Raw genomic sequence first — 24,315 nt, 5'->3', positions numbered from 1 at the left:
TGGTTCACACAGTCAACTTCATCGGTATAAGGTACATGATATATGTAGCTTGATAGGGGGAAATGGGGTTGGTGGACTTGAAAGTTGGCAGACCAAAAAAAAAAAAATACTAGTAGCATCATAAGAGAGATAATAGTCTTCAGAAGGAAGTGATCATCTCCATTTTACTTGATTCAGGTCAGATCATATGTACAGTACAGAACTCCATTCTGTGCACCTCCTTTTAGGAAGAATGAAGAAAAGTTGGAGTGTTTCCAGGATAAAATAACCAAGGTGGTGAGGAGGGGCCTGGAGACCAGGGGATACACAATGATCAATAAAAAGAACTGGGGATATTTAGCCTAGAGAAGAAAAAAATTAAGGGAGAAGTAGAGAAGTTGGTAACCATAACTCTTCCAAAAGACAAATGAACCATCATTAGTGGTGGTGGGTTCCTCCTCCTTGGGTTTTTTTAGGATGCTTGGATAACTGCTTTGGGGGAGTTTATAGTGGGTATTGTTGGTCAGGTACAGGTTCAGCTAGATATCATCTGAAGTCTGTTCCAGATCTGAAGTTCTGTGATTCTAAGCTTTTCTTCCCAAGTTTTAGTAGGAAAATTAGTAAGAACAACAATAATAGTAACAGTGACTAACATTTATCGAACACTTTAAGGTTTGCAAAGCAATTCACATGTATCTCACATTTTATCACAATTTTGAGAGATGCTGTGATAGTCTTATTTCCCCCATTTTACTGATGAGTAAACTGAGACAAGCAGTTAAGTGGCTTGCCTAGATCACACAGCTAGTAAATGTCTGAAGCAGGACTTAAACTCAGGTAACAAGACATGACAACTGCAAAAAGGACACATCACAGCTGCTAATCTTGGCATTTTTCAAGATGATGGTAGAAAAAGAGGTAGTTTTTAAAGCAGCCAGGATTACAACTCTAGATATTTTACAAATGTTCCATCATGTAGAGTGTGAGATGTGACAATGGAAGGTCTGTATATCTGGAAATCTATTCACATGTCGGTGTGTGGGGATGGGGGGTAGCAGTAGAGTATGTTTGTGTGTGTGTGTGTCTCTTGTGTTTTACTGATGTTACAGGAAAAACCTGTCTGAGTCTTATTAGGTAATTTAATGAGATGCCTCGGGGAGTGTATTCTGTCACTAATAACCTCCAAAATGAGTCTTGCAGAATTGGGATGCAGAAATAAATCACCTATTTAATAAATTAGATTTCATTTTGGAATCAAAATTGTTGAGTACAATCAATAATGGACTCTCTTCTTTAGTGTATTATAATGACCACTATTCCTAGAGGTAAGACTCTTAGGACAGTCATGTGGCATAGGAGAAGGAAGGTAGAAACCAGATGCTTACCTTTTCAAAGCAACTCTTTTAAAAGACAACCTCTTTTTTTTTTTTTTTTTGGAGGAGGGAAGGAAGGGCAAATGGGGTTAAGTCACTTGCCTGAGGTCACACGGCTAGTAAGTGTTAAGTGTCTGAGGCTGGATTTGAACTCAGGTCCTCCAGACTCCAGGGCCAGCACTCTATTCGCTGTGACATCTAGCTGCCCCGAGACAACCTCTTTTTAAAAATTTGTTGCTTTTTTTTTTTTAAGAGCAATAAATTTGTTTCCCAGCATCCAGTACAGTAGCATTAATCCCCTGGCCATTTTGTAGAAATGAAATCAGATGGCACAAAGCATGATTTACTTCTACTTATTTTTTAAAACTTACTCTCAGGAAGTAAGATATAAAGAAGCAATTTAAAAGTCTTCATTTCTCGACAGAAATATTCTAATCCTTGTATCACACCCCCTCTGGATAATAACTTAGATGAAAAACCACTTCTTTTGCTATATATCCAAATGCAAACTCAAAGGATTATTCTCTTTGATAAGTATATTCACTTATGTATGGGGATAGGAGAGAGAGACCTGTATTTTGGTAGTTGTTTTTTTTTTTAATCAGCCTAGGGAACTCCTGGTGAGAAAAGTTCCTCAATGAACACAGATTGTCACCTGCTCTGCAATGTACAGTCTTACAGAGTTCCACAGGGCACCAGAAGTAACTTGGCCAGAATCAGCCACTATGTGCCAAAGTTGTTCAGTCATATTGCAGTCATGTCCAACTCTTCATGACCCCATTTAGGGTTTTCTTGGCAAAGATACTGGAGTGGTTTTGCCACTTCCTTCTCTAACTCATATTACAGATGAGGAAACTGAGGCAAACAGGGTGAAGTGATTTGCCCAGGGTTACATAGCTAGTAAGTATCTGAGGCCAGATTTGAACTTGGGAAAATGAGACTTTCTGACTCCAGGCTTGGCATTCTATATACTACACATAGGGAGTGTGCCAAAGGTAGGCCTTAAACCCATATTCCTGATTCTGAGGCCCCCAAGCTGCCTCTCATAAATGGGTGCATGTAAGGTAAAAGATTATTATTAACATCGGGAAAATTCTTCAAGGTACACCCCCCCCCCCACCCTTTTCATAGTTAGTTTGGATTTAGCAAAACTTGAAGATACATTCTCTCCTTCCCTACTCTATCCCAAAACAAAACCAAAAAAAAAAAAATCCCTTTTAGTGTTGCTCACCAAATGGAAGAAGGCATGCATGGAAAAAGACCTCCAGCACATTGAGGGCATCCTCAATGAAGGGTCTGTAGTAAGAGGAGTGTCTCATAGGTAAGAAGAATGGAAGAAACACCCACATCAAACACCGCAGGGAGCCACAAGGTACAGCTAGACTTCCTTAAAGGAAAACAAGCCTGACTGTTCCTTATTGGTTCACATTTGGTTTCGATTGTAGGTGTCCTCTTAAACTCCTGTCCCGTTAAATGTTAAAGAGATGGAGAAGACTGAACAGCTCTAAAGCGCTTTAATGCAGAGAAAAGCTGGCTTAGGTCTTGGTGGTGGCGACCTTCCCAGCTGAGTCTATTGGACCTAGAGAATATCCTTAGCCCACATTGTCTCCTAACAAGGCCCAAGACCTTTCCATAAAGTATCTGGTTAACTTTGTCTCCCAATCTGTTTTTGTTTGGGAAGTTTTTTGGAGGGGGTGTTCCTAGTTTCTTTGATAGGAAACTTTTGGGGTTTTTTTTTGTTGTTGTTTATGTTTTTTCTCAAACCATTAGCAAACATTCTTTTCAGAGCGGTAAGAATAAAAGGCAGTAGAATATAATCTCCCAGGCCAACTTGACTTCATTGTTCAGCCATTCATCACACATGTCACCTATATTCTTATCTCAGACACTTCTTTATGGCAGTTGTATAAATGCCAGAGGTACTGGCTTCGTGACTCTTGGTTGTTGCCCCATCAGCACAGCAGCCCTGTCTTCCATGAGAGCACAAGCTTCAAATGTTTGGAGTTGTTTGCTTATAGTAAAATCCTGTTGACTCTCTGTTTTTTAAAGACATTCTGGTGGAACACATGGATTTGTATCATCTACATAAATACAGTTGGTGATTGCCAATTTTCTAAAACTCGGATAACTTTAAAATTTGTTCTTTTAATATAGAGCGCCAAGAGAGCTATTTCATCTTTAGGTTGGATTAATTCAGCTGGCCTCAAAGACCTGATGGAGAGAATGCCAGCCTTTCTCTCCCCCTCTATTTCTCTTAGGCTTCCTGTGAAGCAGTTTGCAAATTAGGATCTGTCCATGCTGGGGCGTACGCCATCACCCACTGGATCCATCCAGTGAGCTCAGTAATAACAAAAGTGATAACGCCTTGAATTCATTTTGAGCCTTGCTTCTGAAGAGCCAAAAGGCCTTTACATATATTATCCTGCATTATCCTTACATCATCACTGTCAGGGAGGGATGGGGCAGATATTATAATGGCTGTAATGAAGATGGGGAAACTGGAGTTCAGGCTGATTAAATGACTTGCCCATGGTCACAGGGGGTTAGTCAGTGAGGGAGCTGGGACTAGAATCTAGGTCATTCTTGTCAGGTGTATTTATCTACCAGATGGAGTGGATTATTTCATGGCAGATGCTATGATTTATATTTTTTGTGGTAGAGTGAGGAGTAGGAGGAAGATAAGAGTAGGTTGGGGGGGGTGGAATTCATTCTTCTACCTCCCACCTTTCAGTACTGAAGAAAATCCTTCTGTCACTTGTCATAGGGTTAGGAGTAATGTCGCAGGTAGAGATATGAGCCTATCTTTGGCAGGAGAGGATGTAGGGAATGGAACCACAGGCTATAACAGGGCTGTCTTACAATCCTAACGGCTAGAAATAAAAGATGCATATACCATGCAAGGGGCAAATTCACTCTATCCATGTGTAACATTTAATTTGATTCCGTTGTGCTTAGTTTTTATTAGACTTTAAATAGATGTGGGCTTTTCAGATGGCAGTAAAATACTTCTAAAATTTGTGGATTTTTTTTTCTCCTTCTTACAGAACTCCATCCGTCACAACTTGTCCCTACACAGTCGATTCAAAAGGGTACAAAATGAAGGAACCGGGAAAAGTTCTTGGTGGATGATCAATCCCGATGGTGGCAAAAGTGGAAAGGCCCCTCGGCGAAGAGCTGTCTCCATGGACAACAGCAACAAATACACTAAGAGCAGGGGACGGGCAGCTAAGAAAAAGGCTTCCCTCCAGGCTTCCCAGGAAGCCACGGAAGACAGTCCCTCCCAGGTGTCCAAGTGGCCGGGCAGCCCCACCTCCCGGAGCAGCGACGAGCTGGATGCGTGGACAGACTTCCGCTCCCGAACCAACTCCAACGCCAGCACCATAAGCGGACGCTTGTCGCCCATCTTGGCAACCGCTGAGCTTGATGATGTCCAGGATGATGACCCACCGCTTTCCCCCATGCTGTATAGCAACTCATCAAGCATGTCCCCATCAGTCAGCAAACCGTGCACCGTGGAACTTCCGCGGCTGACTGATATGGCGGGCACAATGAACTTAAATGACGGCCTGACGGACAACCTCATGGACGACCTCTTGGACAATATCTCGCTCCCGTCCTCCCAGCAGTCGTCATCATCAGGACTCATGCAGAGGAGTTCCAGCTTCCCATACACCGCCAAGGGCTCCGGACTGGGTTCTCCATCAGGCAGCTTGAACAATGCTGTGTTTGGCCCCTCTTCTCTGAACTCTCTACGCCAGTCTCCCATGCAGACCATCCAAGAGAATAAGCCGGCCACCTTCTCTTCCATGTCGCACTACAGCAACCAGTCACTCCAGGACCTGCTGACGTCTGACTCGCTGAGCCATAGTGACGTCATGATGTCCCAGTCGGATCCACTGATGTCTCAGGCCAGTACAGCTGTGTCTGCTCAGAATTCACGGAGGAACGTGATGCTCCGCAATGACCCAATGATGTCCTTTGCTGCTCAGTCCAACCAGGGAAGTTTGGTCAATCAGAATCTACTCCACCAGCAGCACCAAAACCAGAGTCCTCTTGGTGGTAACCGTGCCTTGTCTAACACCGTCAACAGCATGGGCTTGAGTGACACCAACAGCCTAGGGTCAGCCAAACACCAGCAACAGTCACCCGTCAGCCATTCTATGCAAACCCTCTCTGACTCACTCTCAGGGTCCTCTTTGTATTCCACTAGTGTGAACCTTCCCGTCATGGGCCATGAAAAATTCCCAAGTGATTTGGACCTGGATATTTTTAATGGGAGCTTGGAATGTGACATGGAATCCATCATTCGCAGTGAACTTATGGATGCCGATGGGTTGGATTTTAACTTTGATTCCCTCATCTCTGCTCAAAACGTTGTCAGTCTGAATGTGGGGAACTTCACTGGTGCTAAGCAGGCCTCATCTCAGAGTTGGGTGCCAGGCTGAAGGACCTTTGAGGAAAGGGGGAATGGGCAAAGCAGGTCAGTGCCCCTGTAGCTGTGATGAAATTTTAAAAGGAGGGTGGATAGATCTGGGAAAGGGGGTGGGGGGGATTTTCATCTGTTTCCCATTACTTTGGTTTTTACAACACATTAGGAAGTGAGTTCTCAGGGATTTTCATAAAAATCTGGTAATTTAATGCCAAGCCAAGTAAAACTTTAACACGGGAGGTCTGCAAATAGGAAACTGCTATCTGCTCAAAGCCTCACCTGATAAGTCTCCAGGCTGGTTGCTACTGATATGCTACCTACCGTCTTCCTGGCCCTCCTGCCCTGCAAAGATTTCCAAGGTGGAGATGATAGCTTTGGGACCTTAATTGCCCCGACACTCCATACTCAAGGTCCCTGCTGTCAGTAACAGACCTTCTCTCTACTCTCTGATCCACTTGTAGTTTCAGTGAATGAGGCCTGTACCAGCAGGTTTACCTTATCTTTTTTTTTTTCTTTTCTCTCTCTCTCTCTCTCTCTCTCTCTCTCTCTCTCTCTCTCTCTCTCTTTCTCTCTCTCTTTTTTTACTTTTTGGAGGGCAATTGGGGTTAAGTGACTTGCCCAAGGTCACACAGCTAGTTTTTGTGATATGTGTCTGAGGTCAAATTTGAACTGAGGTCCTCCTGACTCCAGGGCCAGTGCTCTATTCACTGCCCCACCTAGCTGCCTCCTTTCTTTTATCTTTAAATGTGTGTTTCTAACACTTCTAAATTTAGCTATAAAACATTTTCTTTAAGCTGTAACTGTAGGGACAATCCCAGAAGCAAAATCTAATGGGTTATTTTTCCACAGTCATGTTAATTTATTTTTTTTAAGATTTACACTCATACCAGTTTTTTAAAAAAGTTTATTTGCAAGTGAAGCCCTTGGTAGACCTCTGTAAATTGAAGTTGTTATTATTTAGTTCCCCTCCCTCCCCCATGTTAGGGAACAAATAATCAATCAACAGATATTCATTAAGTGTTTATTATGTGCTAGTCACTGAGATAAAAAAAGAGAAAATATTCTCTTCCCTCAAGGAGATTATGTTCTGAGGAGATATGTATCTTCTGTATACACTGTGCATGTACAGACTATACACACACACACAGATAGATAGCATAAATATAAAGCAAATAAATACAAATACAGGGTGTCTCAAAAATCTTAGTTGTTTTAATAACTCTTAAGGATGTCCCAAAAGTCTTAGTGAAATTTTAACAAATCTATAAAAATTATTAACTGCCATTTTTGGAGCATTTGGGGGGAGGGAGTGGGCAGGTTTGGAAAGGCTGGGTGCGGAAGATGGTTCCTGAATTACATTTTAAAGGAAGAGAATTCAGAGGAGGTGCACTCTAGTCAATCACTCAGTGCACAAGCATTTATTTAGAACATACTATGTGTTCTGCCCTCAGGGCAGTTTACTTTCTCATGGAGATAATACTATAGTGGTTGAAAATGGATGAGTTGGGATTTGGAGTGTTGTGTTTAAGGGATCTAGGGAAGACTGATTTAGCTGGATCTAAGAGCTAGGGAAGGAGAGACTGGAAAGATAAGGCTGTGGCGAATGACTTAGCCACAGAATGGAGACTAGTCTCAAGACTTCCCAAACGTTTTGAGCCATTGCAATACTTTGGGATTTTATCTAGAAGGCAAAACAATAAAGGAAGACTTTCCACCAAATGTCAGGGTGGTAGCCGGACTTTGTTTGGAAGTTTGTCTAACTTTTACATTTATACGGAGAAAGGTCTGGGCTCAGCAGAAAGGTACAAATTGGAAAAGAAAAATGATCATAGGTGTCAGATTGGGAAGGAACTCAGAGGTTACCTAATCGTTGAACTAGAGCTATGGGGACAGTCAATAAACACTGGTTAAATACCTACTTTGTACCAGGAACTGTACTAGACTTCCGAGGACACCTAGCCCCCAACCCCTTTGTTTTATAGATGAGGAAACTGAGGCCAACAGAAACAGATTTATTTGCCTGAGGTTATACAGATTATAAGTAGCAACAAGGTTAGGATTTGAATCCAGGTCTTCATTCATTCCCGTGTGCCTACCACTGCCTGAAAATTAAAAGCCATAACAGCTTACCCTTATTTGACTGACCCTGCTATAGCCAAGGGGCAGCCAGGTGGCACAGTGGATAGAACTCTGGGCTTGGAGGCAGAGAGACATGAGTTCAAATGCGGCCTAAGACACTAGCAGTGTGACCCTGGACAAGTCACTTTACACTGCTTGCCTCATTTTCCTTGTCTGTAAAATGATCTAGAGAAGGAAATGGCCAACCATTCCAGTATCTTTGTCAAGGAAACCCCAAATGGGGAGCAACAAAAATGAGTAAACAATAAAAACAGCAATGAGCCGTAGCCAAAGATTTCAGGGGTCTCTTAGAGACAAACTGACCCCAGAGGATAGGTGGTCTGGGAATGTCAGGAGTGTGATAATTCTAAAACTTTTCAACATTCCCAAGCACTGGCAAGACCCTAATGTAATTCAGACATCTGTTTTCAGTGATTTAATGGCCTTTGAGATGGTAAGAAGGCTGTAATGGAAGCTACTAATTAGGGTGACAGCCCTTCCTTCCCTGCCAGCCTGTTAATGCCTGGAGCCCACATCGGCATGATGGGACATTGACTTCAGAAGTTTACATATTTAGCTCTGGAAGACTAAATTAAATACTTTGGCTTAAGTTACAAAGCCGAGACGAATGTGTCAAAGATAGAAAAGTTTAATCTTTGGGTAGGAATGCTGCTTTTGAGCCTTTTAAAAGAATAATTTCAGAGAATAAATATGCAAGAAAATATATTGATTTTTCTCGACTGGTGTTTCCAGCTGTTAAGAGTCTTGAAAATCACCCAGCCCTCATTTTTCAGATGAGAAACCTGGTTAGTTACCTGAGGTCATCCAGACAGCCCATCTGAGACCCCTTTGAATCAAAATAATTTATTTATTTGTTTTTTGTTGTTGTTGTTGTTGTTTTTTTTAGTTTGGTCTGATTGAAAAAGTATGCACGTGCACACAAGTGAGAACTTTCTAAGGGGAAGAAACATCCCTCCATTGTTTTAAATTTTGTGGCCCACAAAAGTATCAATAGTGACAGGCCACCTAAAAGGTTTGGAAACAGAATTCATTTTTTGCATGGTAAATCATCTTGGGGAGGTGATACAACCTGGGCCCTCAGTAGTTGTCTCCCCTCAACACCCAAACCTCTCCCCACCCCCACCCCCCAGGAAAAAAAACAAAAAACCAAAGACTCAAACTTTATTTCCAGTGGCTTGGAGCATGTTCCTTTGGTTAAAAGAGAAAATCATTTAATCTTAAAAATCTAAAATAAGGAGGAAGATCCAATGCTCTTTGTCTAATATCCATTATTTAGACCTACCTAGGAAATTACAAGGGTAGAATGTCCCTGAAAGGATTCTCATCGCTGAGCACATTATAAGTAAACAGTAAATACCCAATGGTTTATCCATCTCCTCCCCTCACCTGTTTCTCTCTTTAGGGAAGCCTTCCCTAAAACCATCGTAGACCAAAAGAAATATGGCCTGGGTAATAGAACCCATTTTTCCTTTATGAAGAAAAGATTTCTCCAGAACAACCCCTGTGCCTACAACTTATGGCTGTAGGGCTGTGCATACCTCATGAGATGACTCCTTTGCTACCTGTAAATATTGGGGTTCAGTAGAAAAGATATTTGGTATTAGAGGACCTAGGTTTAATCCCAGCCCTGCTACATACTACCTGAAGCAAATTGGCTTAACCTTCCTGAGCCTCAGTTTTCTCATCTGTAAAATGAGGGCATTGGACATGCAGTGAGTGAAGTGGTCTATCGGAGAATTCTGTACTTTGGAGACAAGAAGACCTTGAGTTCAAATCCTGCCTCAGGACTTGCCTTATTAGCTGTGTGGCAGGGAGCGAATCACTATTCTCATATAATGAGGGGACTGAACTCAGCCTCTAAAGCCCTTTCTAGCTCTAAATGCCTGATGTCTTCCTCAGAGACTTGCTTCCTTTACATTACACTGCCTTTCATTTAATATATACATGCATGTACATTCTTTATCTAGCACCCAGAATTTTTGTCTCTGCCCCTTGCTACTTGTGTGACCTTGGGTACATCATTGAAACACTTAAGGCTTCATTTACTTTATCTGTAAATGGCCCTTTTAGCTCTGAATCTAAATGATCCTATGAACAGGCTCACTTGTCTGCTGCCCCAAATAGTCCTGCTGACCTCCTGATTTGATCATGTTGAATTGAGAAGAGTGTGGTGTGAACTTCAGAGGAAAGGTCCTGCTAGTGCTATGAGAAATTAGAGGTGAAAAACATTGCTTTTGCCTGAGTGTAGAGGAGGGGATTTTAGGGAGAGGCTTCATGGAAGAGGTGGCCTGTGAGTTGGGCCTTGAAAAAAGGGGTTCTCCAATTGCTTACCAGACAAAGTATAAACTAATTTTAGCATTCAAAACTACAGGAAATTGACCTCAAATTTCTCATGCTGCTTTTAAAAAATATTATTGATGCTTTTAGATTTTTCTATCAACATAATTTCCTGATATGCTATATATACATACACTTCTCTCAGCTCGCCATGTACCCTAGTGCTCACCTTAACAAGGTAGCAAGTGTCAAGAAAGAATTCAAATCCAGGTCCTCTGGAGACAAATCTAGAACTCTTGTCAACTTCACCTCCCTTGTTACCACGTTTATTTGTGTATATAACTTTCCTGCATTAGATTTTTTAAAAATTATCTTTGTTTCTGAATGTCTTCCTCGCTTTCCCAACCCATCAAGCCATCCTTTGTAACAAAGAATTTTTTAAAAAAAGAAAGGGAAAAAAAAAACTAAACTGTTTAACAAACCTAATCAACCAAGTAGTTCTGACAGTAAATGTATTATTCCACACCTGTAGTCTCCCATTTTGGCTGGGGGGGGCGGGGTGCATTTTCTCAATTCTATTCCATGAAATTCATGGTCCTTATAAATACAGTTTGGGGTAGTTTTCTACTATGGCTTGGGTGATCTAATTAAGACTGGCCATAAACATTAGCTCTATGCTCAGAATTGCTTTCTAGGCTAGAGTTTACATTTGAGATAGATTGTGTTCCAGTACTTTGTTTATAAGTGGGCTCCTTAAAACTGAGGGGGTTTTTTTCTTTGTAGAAAAAGCCTTGGGGCGGCTTTGTGGTGCTGTGAATAGAGCACCGGCCCTGGAATCTGGGGGACCTGAGTGAAATCCCCTCAGACACTTAACACTTACTAGTCATGTGACCTTGGGCAAGTCACTTAACCCCAATTGCCCTTCCAAAAAGCAAGAAAATAAAAAAGCCTTTATATGTGATGCCCCCAGGCCAACCCTTACAAATCAATTTAACTACTAATGAATTTGATATGCATTCACTAAAGTCTTCTAGTACTTTATTTTCTCTATTAATTGGTCAATCAGTAAACATTTATTAAGCACCAACTATGTACCAGGCACTGTTAGCCCTGATGATATAAAGAGGCAAAAGACAGTTCCTGCCCTCAAGGAGCTTACAATGTAATGGTGGAGAAATAACAAGCAAAGAAATATGTGCAAATAAGCTACGTACAAGATAAACAGGAAATAATTAATAGAGGGAAGACATTAAATTAAGAAGGGTTAGGGCTTCCTGTAGCCTGGAGGTGACCTTGATCTTTCAAAGGTTCTGGCTTGGCTTCTACCAAAATAGAAGAACTTCAAATACAGACCCAGTGACGGATTGTATGGCTCTCAGAAGACCCACTATGGCTAAATCCAGAGAAGCTCATTACTAGTGTTGACTGCTGGGTAATTTATTTGGTCACAGCTACTCCTTAAACTATCATTGGATCTCAGATTTAGACCTGGAAAGGACCATAGAAAGCCATCTAAGTGACCCTGTCATTTTCCAGATAAGGGAATAGAAGCTTAGAGAGATTAAGCTATTTGTCCAAGTTCTCACAGCTAGAAAGTATATTTGAACTTGGGTTCCTGAGTCCAAAACTAGCACACTTTCCCCTGTCCTATACTGTCTTAGGACACTGTGATAGAGCTTCATTCTGTAGCACCCACATACATAAAGTCACTTATCCTTTAAAATGTAAAGGCCTGAAAAAAGTATTGTGCCATGCTAGGTTTCCCATGGAAACTTTCACTCTGTAAGATGAGTTCGTCTCTTGGGGCGGCTAGGTGGCACAGTGAGTAAAGCGCTTGCCCCGGAGTCAGGAGGACCTGGGTTTGGATCTGACCTCAGACACTTCACGCACACGCACACACACACACACACACACACACACACACACACACACACACACACCTAGCCGTGTAACCTTGAGCAAGTTACTCAACCCCAACTGCCCTCCAAAAAAAGGCCAAAAAAAAAGTGTTTCTTTTGGGGCATCACAGTCCTAACTCCAGATGCCAAGAAAGTAGATCCTGTTGCCACAGTGGTCGCAGAAGTGGGGAGTGGGGCAAGGGGGCTTGAGGAGCTATGAGGTCATCTGCCTGTCAACTCTTTTCTTTCTTCCCAATGGACCCCGGAATTGGCCTTCCTGCCTCTATTTCCATATCCACCATCTGTTTATTCCTGCCAGAGTTTGTCTGCTTCAGTGATCCCCTGCAGGACAGAACACACTTGTTTTCTTGTTCCTGGTCAGGATTATAGATTTAGGACTGGACGAGATACCTCAGAGGTCATGTTGTCCAACTCTCCTTGTTTTCTAAATGAGGAAACTGAGGCCCAGTCAGGTTAAATGAGTTGCCCAGCCATAGAGTACCAGACTCAATTCCATCCTGGACTGCCACTAAAATAAGGTGAGTAATAGAATCAGACCTGCAGAACAGATCTAAGCAATGATAATATTTGCAGTACTAAGGTAGAAACATAAAAATGCCAAGCAGTAGGACCTGAGAAGATGCTCACAGTGCATGGGCATTCTTTCTCTCCCTCCCTCCCTCCCTCTCTCTCTCTCCACTTCTTTAAGATTTTCAAATAACTTTCCTCAAAACAACCCTATGAATATGAAGTAGGTAGTATCATTCCTATTTTTAAAGATAAGTTAACAAAGACATCCAGTGGTACAGTCAGCTGTCCAGGGTCATACAGCTAGTAAGCCAAGAACAGAGCACCAGTGAGGCAGTCTGACCCAATTGGGAATTTTTGTGAATTGTTCAGTTGTTTCAGTCTCACCCCATTTGAGAGTTTTCTTCACAAAAATACTGGAGTGGTTTATCATTTCTTTCTCCAACTCATTTTACAGATGAAGAAACTGAGGCAAACAGAGTTAAGTGACTTGGCCAGGGTTATACAGCTAGGAAGTGTCTGAGGTCGGATTTGAACTCAGGTCTTCCTGACTCCAGGCTCAGTGCTCTCTATCCATTGCACCACTTAGCTGTAATAATATTCTGTATTTTATACATTTAAAAACATTATGAGAAGTCCATAAACTTCACCAGATTGCCAAAGGGTCCAGGACCCAAAAGAAGTTCTGAACACCTGATATGGTGCTTTCAGGTTTGCAAAAATACTTCAAGAAATTAATCAAAAAGCATATATTAACCACTTTTAATGTGCCAGGCACTATAGTGATCATGAAGTTGCAGAGACAAAAATAGGTAGTATTTTTATTTTTATTTTATTTTTTTACTAGGTACCACATTATCTTTACAAATGTTGTTTCATTTGATCCTCACAACACCCTTATGAGGTCGATGTTATTATGTTCGACCACAGATAAAGAAACTGAAACTCAAGACTGACTAAATAATTTGCCCAGGGTTGCACCAGAAGTAAGTGTCTGAATCAGAATCTGAGCCCAGATCTTCAGGGATCCAGTTGGCTCTCTCTTACGCCGTACATGCCCAACGTGTTTGTTACGTGTCATTCATTCAGTAGCACCAGTGAGAGATCCCATGATTAAACGTCATAGTAAGGGAATAGTAGTTTTGCAGGTTGTTTATTCTGGATTTCTACCCTGCCTGCTTCTCAGAAGTTGCTGCTTTGAGCTGTTCCAGTTATCTTTTTCTGTTTGTTTAATGCTAGGTTTAGGACTAGTGTACACCAGGTCAGTGTTGCCTTTTCTCCAGGTGGTTATTTGCATTCCAAGGAAGCACAGTCTGACCTCTGGCGACGACTGAGCCTCCGTAAAGTGGCCCCTTGTTGGGTTTTTGCCTGCTTGTGCACGCCTCTGACTCTACGGCCTCTGCTTTGAATAGATTTTCCTGAAGAAAGATGCTTTCCCTCCCCAGGAACCCTCATTCACCACAGGCTTTTCAAAAGTCCAGAGTCTGAACTTTTGTCATTCAGAAAGGGAAGAGTTGTCTGGGTCTTTTTCATTGCTGGCAACCAGCAGAAGGAAGTTGATACAGCTGTAGGAAAGAGTTTTCCTATGGAGAAGCCTGGCATTCTAAGTTAGGGACATTCTTTTCTCCAAGGCTCTGGCATCCCACACTTGAAGGCTACTAGTATTGCTAGCCTCTGGTGCTCATGGCATTCTGTGCATCTGTCAGTGAAGAGGCTACTACTCTCAGATAACTTTGGACCTGTCTGCTGAATGTGGGGGCTTATAAATAGCTCCTTAGGCTTCAGATTATCATAGTTAAACCTAGCTTCCTGGAAGGGGAGGTGGGGGAGGAGATGGCCTATGTTGGTAAGAGGGCCTCTTGTAAAGAATAAATGACTGAAGGTAGGGGGTAGACAGAAAAACCAAAATTGCTGCGTAATTGTTACTTTCCTGGATTTGGGCATGGAAGGAGAAATTTCTCATAAATGCCTTTTGGGAAATTTTCTCAGTTGCAAAGGAAAAAAAAATCTTTGGTAATAATTTTTGCACAGACCAATTTCCAAGCAGTTGATAGGCTCTTGGTAGAACACCTACTGCTCATCACACCCCAAGAAGCCCCCATACTCCCTATTAGTAGGGCATGCAAACGTTTCATGCTTGCCTATGTGTAATGCACCCTCAGACCAACTCTGCTTTCACTGGGAATGAGAGAGTGGTTGTCATGATACGGCCTGGCATTGCCAACTCAGCAAGCCTGATAGCCCCAAGAGTTCAGGGGGCATACTCCAAGGAGATTGCCTCACTATCCTCACTGGAGACATTGTAATCATTATCACAAGATCAGAGCTCAGAGGTGGAAAGGGCCTTAGAGGGCTGAAGTGGCTTGCCTAATGTCACACAGCTGGTAAATTGCTGTGCCAGGACTTAACTCCTCCCCCCACCCTTACCCCTCATCTTCTGATTCCAAGTTTAGTGCCCTTTCTACTGTACCAACATACAACCAAGCTTCATATTTTGCTCTGTCTTAGTGTTTTGTTTTTTTTAAGCAATCGGGGTTAAGTGACTTGCTCAAGGTTACACGGCCAGTTATTTCTGGGTGTGGTGCTGAGTGTCTGAGCCCAGGATTCTATCTCCAGGTCATCCCAATACTGGAGCCGGTGCTCTTACTTGCTGAACCACCTGGCCGCCCCTGTCTTAGTGATTCTTAACCTTTCTGGAGTTCGAAGAATCCCATTGTTGGTTTAACTTGTCACTATCTCCTTATTTCTTCCTTCTGGAAAGTGCTGTCTGACATATTTATTTTTTTAATGTAAATGAGTAAAAATTAATTTTGCTTTGCAAGTCTATCCCACTCCCACTTCAACTTTTGAAGTAATTATAGACATGCTAAGTCTAATAGGGATGGGGGAAGCTTTAGAGTTTTTTTTAATTTATTTTAAATTTATGGAATAAAAAAAGCATTTCTATAATATAGTATAATAAAAAGATGATAGCACATGAATCTGCAAATCTGTTATGTACAACTTGCTATTAGAATTTTAGACTCTTAACCTTCAGTCTCTACAATGAATTTTTGTTTAGTCCCTTCTAGCACTTGAAACGCTCTAGAATGCCAAGAAGACACATACTTTTCTCCTTAGGAAATCCCCATCCTAAACTGGTGGAACATGGGCTTGGACCATAGTATGCATCTCCATGAAAAGCTATAGGACAAATATCATAAGGTCTTTGTGATTCTAGCATCTTTGACAAACTTCATGGATGTCTTATCATTTGGGTCCAGTCCATAGCCCTTGTTTCTCAATCAGTAACCCTGGGATGTTCTAGTCTGAGAAGTGCTGTTGATTTAAGAGGCCTTGCCAATGAGACGATCCTTAGTTTAGCGATTTTGTTTTTGACATGGAAGCTGCTTCCTTTCTCAGTGCAAGTTGGCACTTTTTTCTGAACCTTACAAACATAAGAGAGTTGCCCAAGAAATTAAATGACATGCTGATATTTCCAAGGTAGGACTGGAACCTAACTCTTCTTCCTCCAAGGCCAGGTCTCTCTCTTCCATGCTGCCTTTAAGGTTTAATAATACCTAATTGTTTCATCGATCTTATTAAAAGGCCAGCTAGGTGGTGCACTGGCTCTGGAGTCAGGAGAATCTGAATTCAAATCCAGCCTCATACACTTTCTAGTTGTGGGACCCTTGGCAAGTCACTTACCCATAATTTGTCTTCCCCTACCCCCAACTTGGCAAAAAAAAAAAAAGTACAACTAAATGAAAAGAGTATACTTCAGCAAATTTCAAGATGAAGGAAATGCCAAGAACAGCCAGCCTTATACCTGGATGCTTCAGTAATCCAGAATCCTTTGGGGGTTCTTTAATAATAAAATGAAAATTGCCTGATTTTGATATGGCTGTATATCTCTTGATATGGCTATATATCTCTCATATATATATATATGTCTCGCCAGAGACAGACAGGTACTCATTGGTCAAAGTGGGGTGAGGGAGTAGGCAGGTGTTCAGGACCTAAATTGTTTCAATTGGGTCTTTAAAATTGTGCTTGATAAAGAACCCTACACCTTAATTAAGACTGATGAGTGCACATTAGTAATCAAGGCATTTTAGCCATTCCTGCTTACATTCAGGAAAATGTAAGCTCCCTGAGGGCAGGGACTATTCTTACTTTGTATCACCACTGCCTAACATTGTACACTTAATAAATGCTTATGAATTGAGTGCATATGAGAAACTATTTCATCAACTTCAGAAAAGGGTATCATAAGAGAATCCTAATCCTATCTCTCTTCCATTATACCTAGCCTCCCAGGATCTCATCAATTCCCTCGAAAGAAAGGGGGGGAAATTAGGTTTTTCATCCTATTGTTGAGACCTCAAATCTCTTGCTCTATTTGCCATCATTTTTGTGTTGCCCTAGAAGAGTAAATCCTGGCTGCCCCCTCTTGCACAGCTTTGGCTATAGTAGATCCCCTGATTGATTGATTACCTCTTAATTTGAGGGTTGGGTTTTTTCTTTTTTGTTTTTTTTTTTTTAAATAAAAAAATCAAACAGTAGGTATTTGTATACTACCTGCCCCCCCCTTCGTCCCCCCTTCCTCCTCCCCCCCTCACCAGCAATAGAAAGGCACTGAAGACTGATTATGGATTCCAGCGGTTAAGCTTTTCTCTCAGCTTCTCATTTTTAATTGACTGGCATAGTGGGGAAAGCCTGAGACTTGGAATTAGAAGACCTACATTTGAGTCCTCCTAATACTAATTGGGTGACCTTTGGGCAGATCACCCCTCCCCAAAGCTCAGTTTCTAGATCTACAAAATAAACATGGTTAATATTTGCACTATTTACCTTTTTGGAGTTGTTGTGTGAGAACAGTGCTTTATAAACCTTAAATTACTCTAGAAATGTGAGCGACCCTTTCACCATTTGGGATTAAGGTATAGAAATTGCTTTGCTTTTGCTTAGTATAAAAGTTCCAGAGAATAGCACTCTGTGAATCTAAGAAATAAAACTAACTTCTAGTCATGGCAATGATGCAGGCTCCTTATAGATAGGGATGGTTTCATTCTTTGGGCCTGGTACATAATAGTAGTTTAGTAAATACTCATTGGCATAGACATCTTTTTTGTTACAAATACAGATGGCTAGAAGATAAGATAATAAAGTGTACATACATATATATATATTTATACATGCTTGTATGAAAACTTAACGATTGGTATAGTTTGATTCCTTAGGGAAATTGAAGATGTGGTAGAAAAAAAAACTAAAGGATGAAGTTTAAGGGGGGATTTTCAGGTTATCTTCATTCAGACTTCCTTTTTTGTACTTTACCACTGAAAATAATGAGAAGCACAAATTGTCAATTATATCTTCAAATGTTTGGATAGATATAATAGAGACTTAGGTACCTTAGGATAATCAATAAGTGATTGTTGGCTGATAAACGAGGCATTATATCTGTAATTATGGGTGATACCAGTCTAAGCAGGTTAAAATGCCTCCTCATCTTTTCACCTCTCTTCTTTGACCCCTTGGGCAGTAGGTTCACCTCCTAGGCCCATAGAGAGTTCAGTTCCAATAAGGCCCCTGGAGGTCCCAGCTAGTCTACTGCCAGTCTACTCATTGCTGGTAATGCTGCTAACCCATTTTTTATTTTCAATGCTAGGTCATGGATTTTTATCACAACTTGAAATTCTGTATTATGGTTGAATCCACTAACACAAAAGGGTTGTTTTCATCATTATCATGGTGTACCCTCCACTGTCCATTCTCATCTATATTCATTCTTTTCTGTATTTTTCCTCCCTTCCTAGTCATACATTGACCTTGGATTGGGGGTTGGGGGTCTATGTAGTCATGTCACCAGCTGTTTTTTGGCTACATCCTGAGAGATTATTCTCAGTTCTAGCCCTTGGCATGCTATTGAGTAATTAAGGCCAGGATTCCTTTCAGAAGCACTTTTGGTGTGGCTTGGGAAAATTAATCCCCATATGGCTTTAGTACCCTTCAAACACTTACCAACCATGCTCAACTCTAGCCATGGAATGAGTCTCTCCTTTTAATGTCAGGACCCCTCCAAACCAAATAATTATGCAGTTAGACTTTACTAGTCATTGCCATTGAAGAGAATGTGGGGCACCCCAACCTTCAAGGGGCAGTAACATTCCTTTTCCCCTCCATTACTCAAGTAGTTGACAACTCCGCTTAGCCAAGGGATTTTCATTTAATGTGATGACGCATGGAACAAGCTGAAGTCACACCCAGCGAACATAAACATTGTGATATTTCAAGATGTGGTTTATGACCTTAAGCACTTCCTCTCATTCCCTTTTGTTTTAAATGATGAATCAATTTATCGGGGCAAGATCTTGAGGTTCAGAACTAAGAGTTTTATTTCATTTCCAGATCACACAATAGAAAAAGCTCCTAATTTTGAAGTGGTAAAAGGATGTAATTTGGAGCACAAAGAATGGGGTAGGGAAGGAGGAGATTATTGAATCCTTATGAAATTGACAAATAATGGCCATTGAACTTTGAATGTACCCTGCACTATTCTAGCATGTGGGGATACTGAAGATAGATAGGTAGATAGATAGACAGACAGACAGACAGACACATAAATTTTAATTCTTAACTTCAAAGAACTTACAGTCTTGTTGGGAAGGTGATGCACAAACTCAGCAATATAAAATATATAAGTAAGTTGGGAATTGCACCATATATAGCCTTAAGTGCTATAGAAGAGATTTCTGTGGACTCAGTAGATTATTGTTTTAGACCTAGAAGTATCCTTAAAAGGTTTCCAGTAATTAAAGGGTTTCAAACTCAACATCATCATACTGGTAAGAATACTGGGAACCCAAAGTGCTTTTTGTGTCTCCAGTGCCTAGTATAATGCATGGGACATAGTAGGTATTTAATTAATGACTAATAATACATTGATTGAGGAGAAGCTACTTTGAACTAAGACAGTCTTGGATTGGCAGATATTAAGGTGGTGGACATTCTAGGTGAATACTTCATTAATTCAATCAACATAGTGAATATAGCACTGGCCCTGGAGTCAGGAGGACCTGAGTTCAAATCCTGCCTGAGACACTTAACACAAAAACTAGCCATGTGACCTTGGGCAAGTCGCTTAACCCCAGTTTGCTTTCCAAAAAGCAAAAAAAAAAATTCAATCAACATGTATCTATTACCTGCTGTATACCCTATTCCTGAGCTAGACACGATAGGAAATACAAAGTAGTATGTCACTACAGTGTAACTTCTTTATATTACCACTAACAAAATATACTCTAGTGGCTTACAAGAAGTTGATGAGTGGAATCCCTCAAGGAGTTTATAATTTCATTGAAAAACAAGACACACACTTACATAAAAGACAAGTTCAATAATATAAAGCCACATGTGACTCAGTGATGAATGAGTATTATAGATAGCTATAGGAATTAAGAAAAGGGAAAGATCATCATGACTGGTGCCATGAAGAAATGTATTGTTACATTTTAAAAAATATATATTTTGTTGATTTTTTTTGGTCTTTACATCAGTTATTCACTACTCAACCACCACATACCCAGATTCAACCTTCACTTGGGGCAAAGAAACAGTTAAGCAAAGACACATCTGCTACAGAAGTTATCTGACAGTTTATATACACTGTTCTGACCTGGTAGTCTAGGGAAAGCTTTATAGAGGAGGTGAGACTCGACCTGGGCCCAGAAGGATGTGCAAGATTTATGTGAGTGGAGATGATGGGGAGGAACATTCCAAGCAGAGGAAACAGCATAAGCAAGGAACACAAGTAGAACATGTTTGATGTATTCGAGGGATAGTAAGTTGAAACAGCCAATGTATAGTAGATAGAGTGGTGAATTAAGGAATTATAGGCAGTAAGGTTTGACTTGACAGGATTGGGGAGGGTTTCCAATGTGAAGGTAAGGTACTTTATGAGTATGGCATAATGGAAAGAACATTGTACTTGAAGTAACAAGCCTCTGAGTCTTGGCTCTGACACTTGGTAGTTGTATGATCCCAGACAAATCAGTTATTCTCACAGCCTTGGTTTCCTTATCCATAAAATGGGTACTATAACCATACTTAAACTACTTATCTCAGAGGTTTGATGTGACTAATAGCACATTAAGTCAGTGCTATATAAATGTGGGCTATTATTACTGACAGTGTAACCTTGAAAAATTCAAACTTCATGCCTAATCTGGCTTTTTTCACACTAAATATAACCTCTGTCTTTGGCCTAAAAATTTCCTAGCTTGTCTGGGAGCTTTGGGATTTGAAGAACTTAAGAAAAATTCTAATCCATTCCTGCTGTATGTGTTATAAGTCAGCTAACAAAATATCTGCCATCTTAGGTACCATGTTGAACACTTAGCTTACCGCCCCCCCCAATAAAACCAAAATAATTATCCCTTTGCCCAACTTACAAAGTAAATGTAACTTGGTTTTTGCTTTTTGTGGTTTTTTTTTAACAATGATTAGCAGCCTAAAGATTTTAACAACAAAAAATGGAAATCCCCCAACATTAGAGGAGTCTCTCTTTTAGACAGCCCTCCATCAGTCCCCATTCTTTCTCCTTTCTCCTTAAAACCTCTGGACTTGGACTTCCTTTCTCTTACCTCTTCCTCCCACCACCACCCCCAGTGTTTCATTAAGAAGCCTTACCACTCACAGGTAGAATGAAATTCCCAGGGCTTAGGAGGTAATGGCAACACAAGTTCCAGTTTCTTCAGCTGAATGGTGTGTGTGTTGTATGTGTAGTGTGAGAGTGTGTACATGAGAGAGAGAATGTATGTCACAGAAAGTAAAAGTTCTGTTAAGACTCACTTGACTACCTCCACACATGAGTTTTGGTGTACTATCAGGGAACTCCCCAGAAGCAAAAATTTGTTTTAAGTCAAGACTCAATGTTAAATTTTAGAAAATAGTATTTAAGGAAAGTTCCCATGGGACATAGACAGATGCCAGATGCCTTTTCCTGTTCCTTCATCCCTGCCTCATCCTGGCCTCCACTAAACTTTAATTAAACCTTTTAAAAACACTAAATAACCTGTAAGATTAGGGTCTTGATTTTTCCTTTTAGAAGAATCTATGACCAAATATAAATTCAATCTCTGCCCTGTCTGCTACAAACCAGTTAGTTCCTTATCTTTCTTAACCTCTGCCCTGGGATCACAGATGGCACATGAACAGAAATGTGTAGAGCTACATCTCCTAACTTTTCTTCTGGCAAAAACACAAAAGGCTTGTCTGGCACAACTTGGCTTATTGTACCTTTGGCACTCCTGCTAATGTAGATATTAAATGTGCTGCCATCTCCTCCCTCCCTGATCCTAGAAAGTGTCTGACCAGTTATTAAGTTAAACTGTGATGTTGTACCACATCTGCATGCTCCCCCACACTGTTCAACCTCTTGTAATAATAACAACAATGGTAATAACTCATTTACATAGCATTTTAAGATTTGCAAAATGCTTTATTTATATATTCTCCATTGGATCTTGCAACAACCCTGTAAGCTTTTTTTTTTTTTATTTTTTGGAGGGGCAATGGGGGTTAAGTGACTTGCCCAAGGTCACATGGCTAGTAAGTATTAAGTGTCTGAGGCCAGATTTAAACTCAGGACCTCCTGACTCCAGGGCCAGTGCTCTACTCATTGTGCCACCTAGCCACCCCAACAACCCTGTAAACTAGATGTCATTATCCTTATCATTTTACAGATGGGGAAACTGATGCTCAGGAGGCTAGGCCACTTGCCCAAGGTCACACAGCTAATAGTCAACTACCGTGTTTCCCCGATAATAAGACCTATCCCGAAAATAAGCCCTCCCCTTACTGTGTAAGATTCCTCTAAAATAAGCCCTCCCCCGAAAATAAGCCCTATTGAGATTGCTACTGTAGTGAAGGTGATCCCCTGTGCTACACACTACATTACGGTACCCTCTGTATGCACCGTCCCCCCCCACCCCCGGGTGAAATGCACGCCGTGCTCCGAGCTGCATCCAATCAGAGCTGCAGCAGTGAGCGCGTCATCCTGTTCGTCCCCAGTGATTTGCTTATTGAATAAAGGTACATTTTTTTGTTCACATTTACCTGTTTATTAAAATTGCTGTCAATGTTCATTAAAATAAGCCCTCTGGTGTTTTTCTGTCCAAAAAAATAAGACAGTGTCTTATTATCGGGGAAACACGGTAGGATGTCTTAAGCTCCTATGGAAAGCAAAAGACAGTTTTTGTTCCCAAAGAATGTTCAAAGTCTAATGAAGGAGACCATATGCAAACAACTATGAATAAATAAGAAATATATAGGATAAATTGGAAATTCTTATCAGAGGGAAGGCATCAGTGTTAAGGGAGATGAAGAAAGACTTCTTATAGAAGGCATTGGGGGGGGATTTCTGTGTCCTATTATGTTTTTATTTATTTTTGTTCAACATTTTCTTTTGGTTGTTTCAGTCATATCGAACTCATTCTGACCCCTTTTTAGGGTTTTCTTGGCAAAGATACTGGAGTGATTTGCTGTGTCCTTCTCCAGCTCATTTCACCAATGAAAAAGTTGAGGCAAACAAAGTTAAGTGACTTGCCCAGGGTCACACAGCTAGTAAATAATGTGGCCAGATTTGAACTCGGAGGAGGAGGGATTTTTAACTGTAATTTGAAGGAAACCAGGAGACAGAGATGAGAAGAGAAAGAATTCCAGATATGGGGGAAACTCTTGAGAATTCCTGGAGCTGAAAGGGAGTATCTGAGATGAGGGTTCAAATCCCCATCTTCCTGACTTTTAAGATCTGTGCTCTCTTTGTGTGTAGAGAACTGGAAACAATCTCAGAGTCCTTGTCCAACTCTCTTTTTACATATGAGGAAACTCAGGCTCACAGGCATGAAATGACTTGGCCAAGTTTGGACAAGTTAACAGAGCTGGGATTTTAACATGGTTCCTCTGAGTTCATGGTTTTCAAACTATCACAAGGAACTCTGAAACACCACAGGTTTATCTTTGGTGGTTTTTAAAAATGAACTTTATATTATTTATTAATAATAATAATTAAAATTATCATTTTAAAGTAATAATAATTATTAAAAATAATTATTTTAGAGAATTTTTACCAGAAGAATTCTGCCAAAGTCTTGTTTAAAACTGAAGGCTTCTACCACTATGGAAACAATTTGAGATCCACTAGTCTTAAGTCTAGGTTCACTTTCCATTATACCACCCTACCTCTAGGAAAGTTTGAGACAAAGAAGACCCTCCTCAAGGTTAGAGCAGTGAAATGAGACCAGATTTATTGATGAAAATAACTCATAGTGGTTTGGACTCTCCTTCGTTATGACCCAACTTGTACCTCAGAGGCAGCAAAACAAATCCCTTTCTGCCCATGTTGATTTTGGCTTTTAGGGATAAGCAGATGTAATCCCCAGTATCTGCAACAATTGCCTAGAATCCATCTGAAGAATTCTATATTTAAGTTAATTCATCATTGTTTCATTTCTCTTTTTGTCCCATTTTCCCCCCTACTGTGTCACAGGGGCTGGGAAATGGGTTTAAATTATCTGGAGTCAGAGACAGAGACATACTTCATGTTCCCTTAGCTGACGGCTTTGACTAGGCCTTCCTTCACCTAATACTGTTATTTAGTCACTGTAGAAAAGAGTCACTGAGTTTAATGGATTTGGAGTTGTGAGAC

At 40.8% G+C, this 24,315-nt stretch overlaps 1 protein-coding gene across 2 annotated transcripts in view; it reads left to right on the top strand.

The window, feature by feature from the left end:
• The window catches only part of FOXO3 (forkhead box O3), a 167,292-nt gene that overhangs the window by 131,430 nt on the left and 11,547 nt on the right, over positions 1-24,315 (top strand). For both annotated transcript variants that reach the window (XM_069077096.1, XM_069077097.1), the window contains exon 2: positions 4,397-5,832. In XM_069077096.1, the coding sequence (XP_068933197.1) occupies positions 4,397-5,797 (1,401 nt within the window). In that variant the 3' untranslated portion in view covers positions 5,798-5,832. The remainder of the gene's footprint in view (positions 1-4,396; positions 5,833-24,315) is intronic.

The sequence above is a fragment of the Petaurus breviceps genome, unplaced genomic scaffold (genome assembly GCF_028583685.1).
Source record: "Petaurus breviceps papuanus isolate PSGF00001 unplaced genomic scaffold, PetGlider_PUasm1.0 90977, whole genome shotgun sequence".
In the NCBI taxonomy this organism is placed as follows: Eukaryota; Metazoa; Chordata; class Mammalia; order Diprotodontia; family Petauridae; genus Petaurus; species Petaurus breviceps.
The sequence above is the reverse complement of the archived record's forward strand: the minus strand, read 5'-3'. Positions and strand labels throughout refer to the sequence as shown.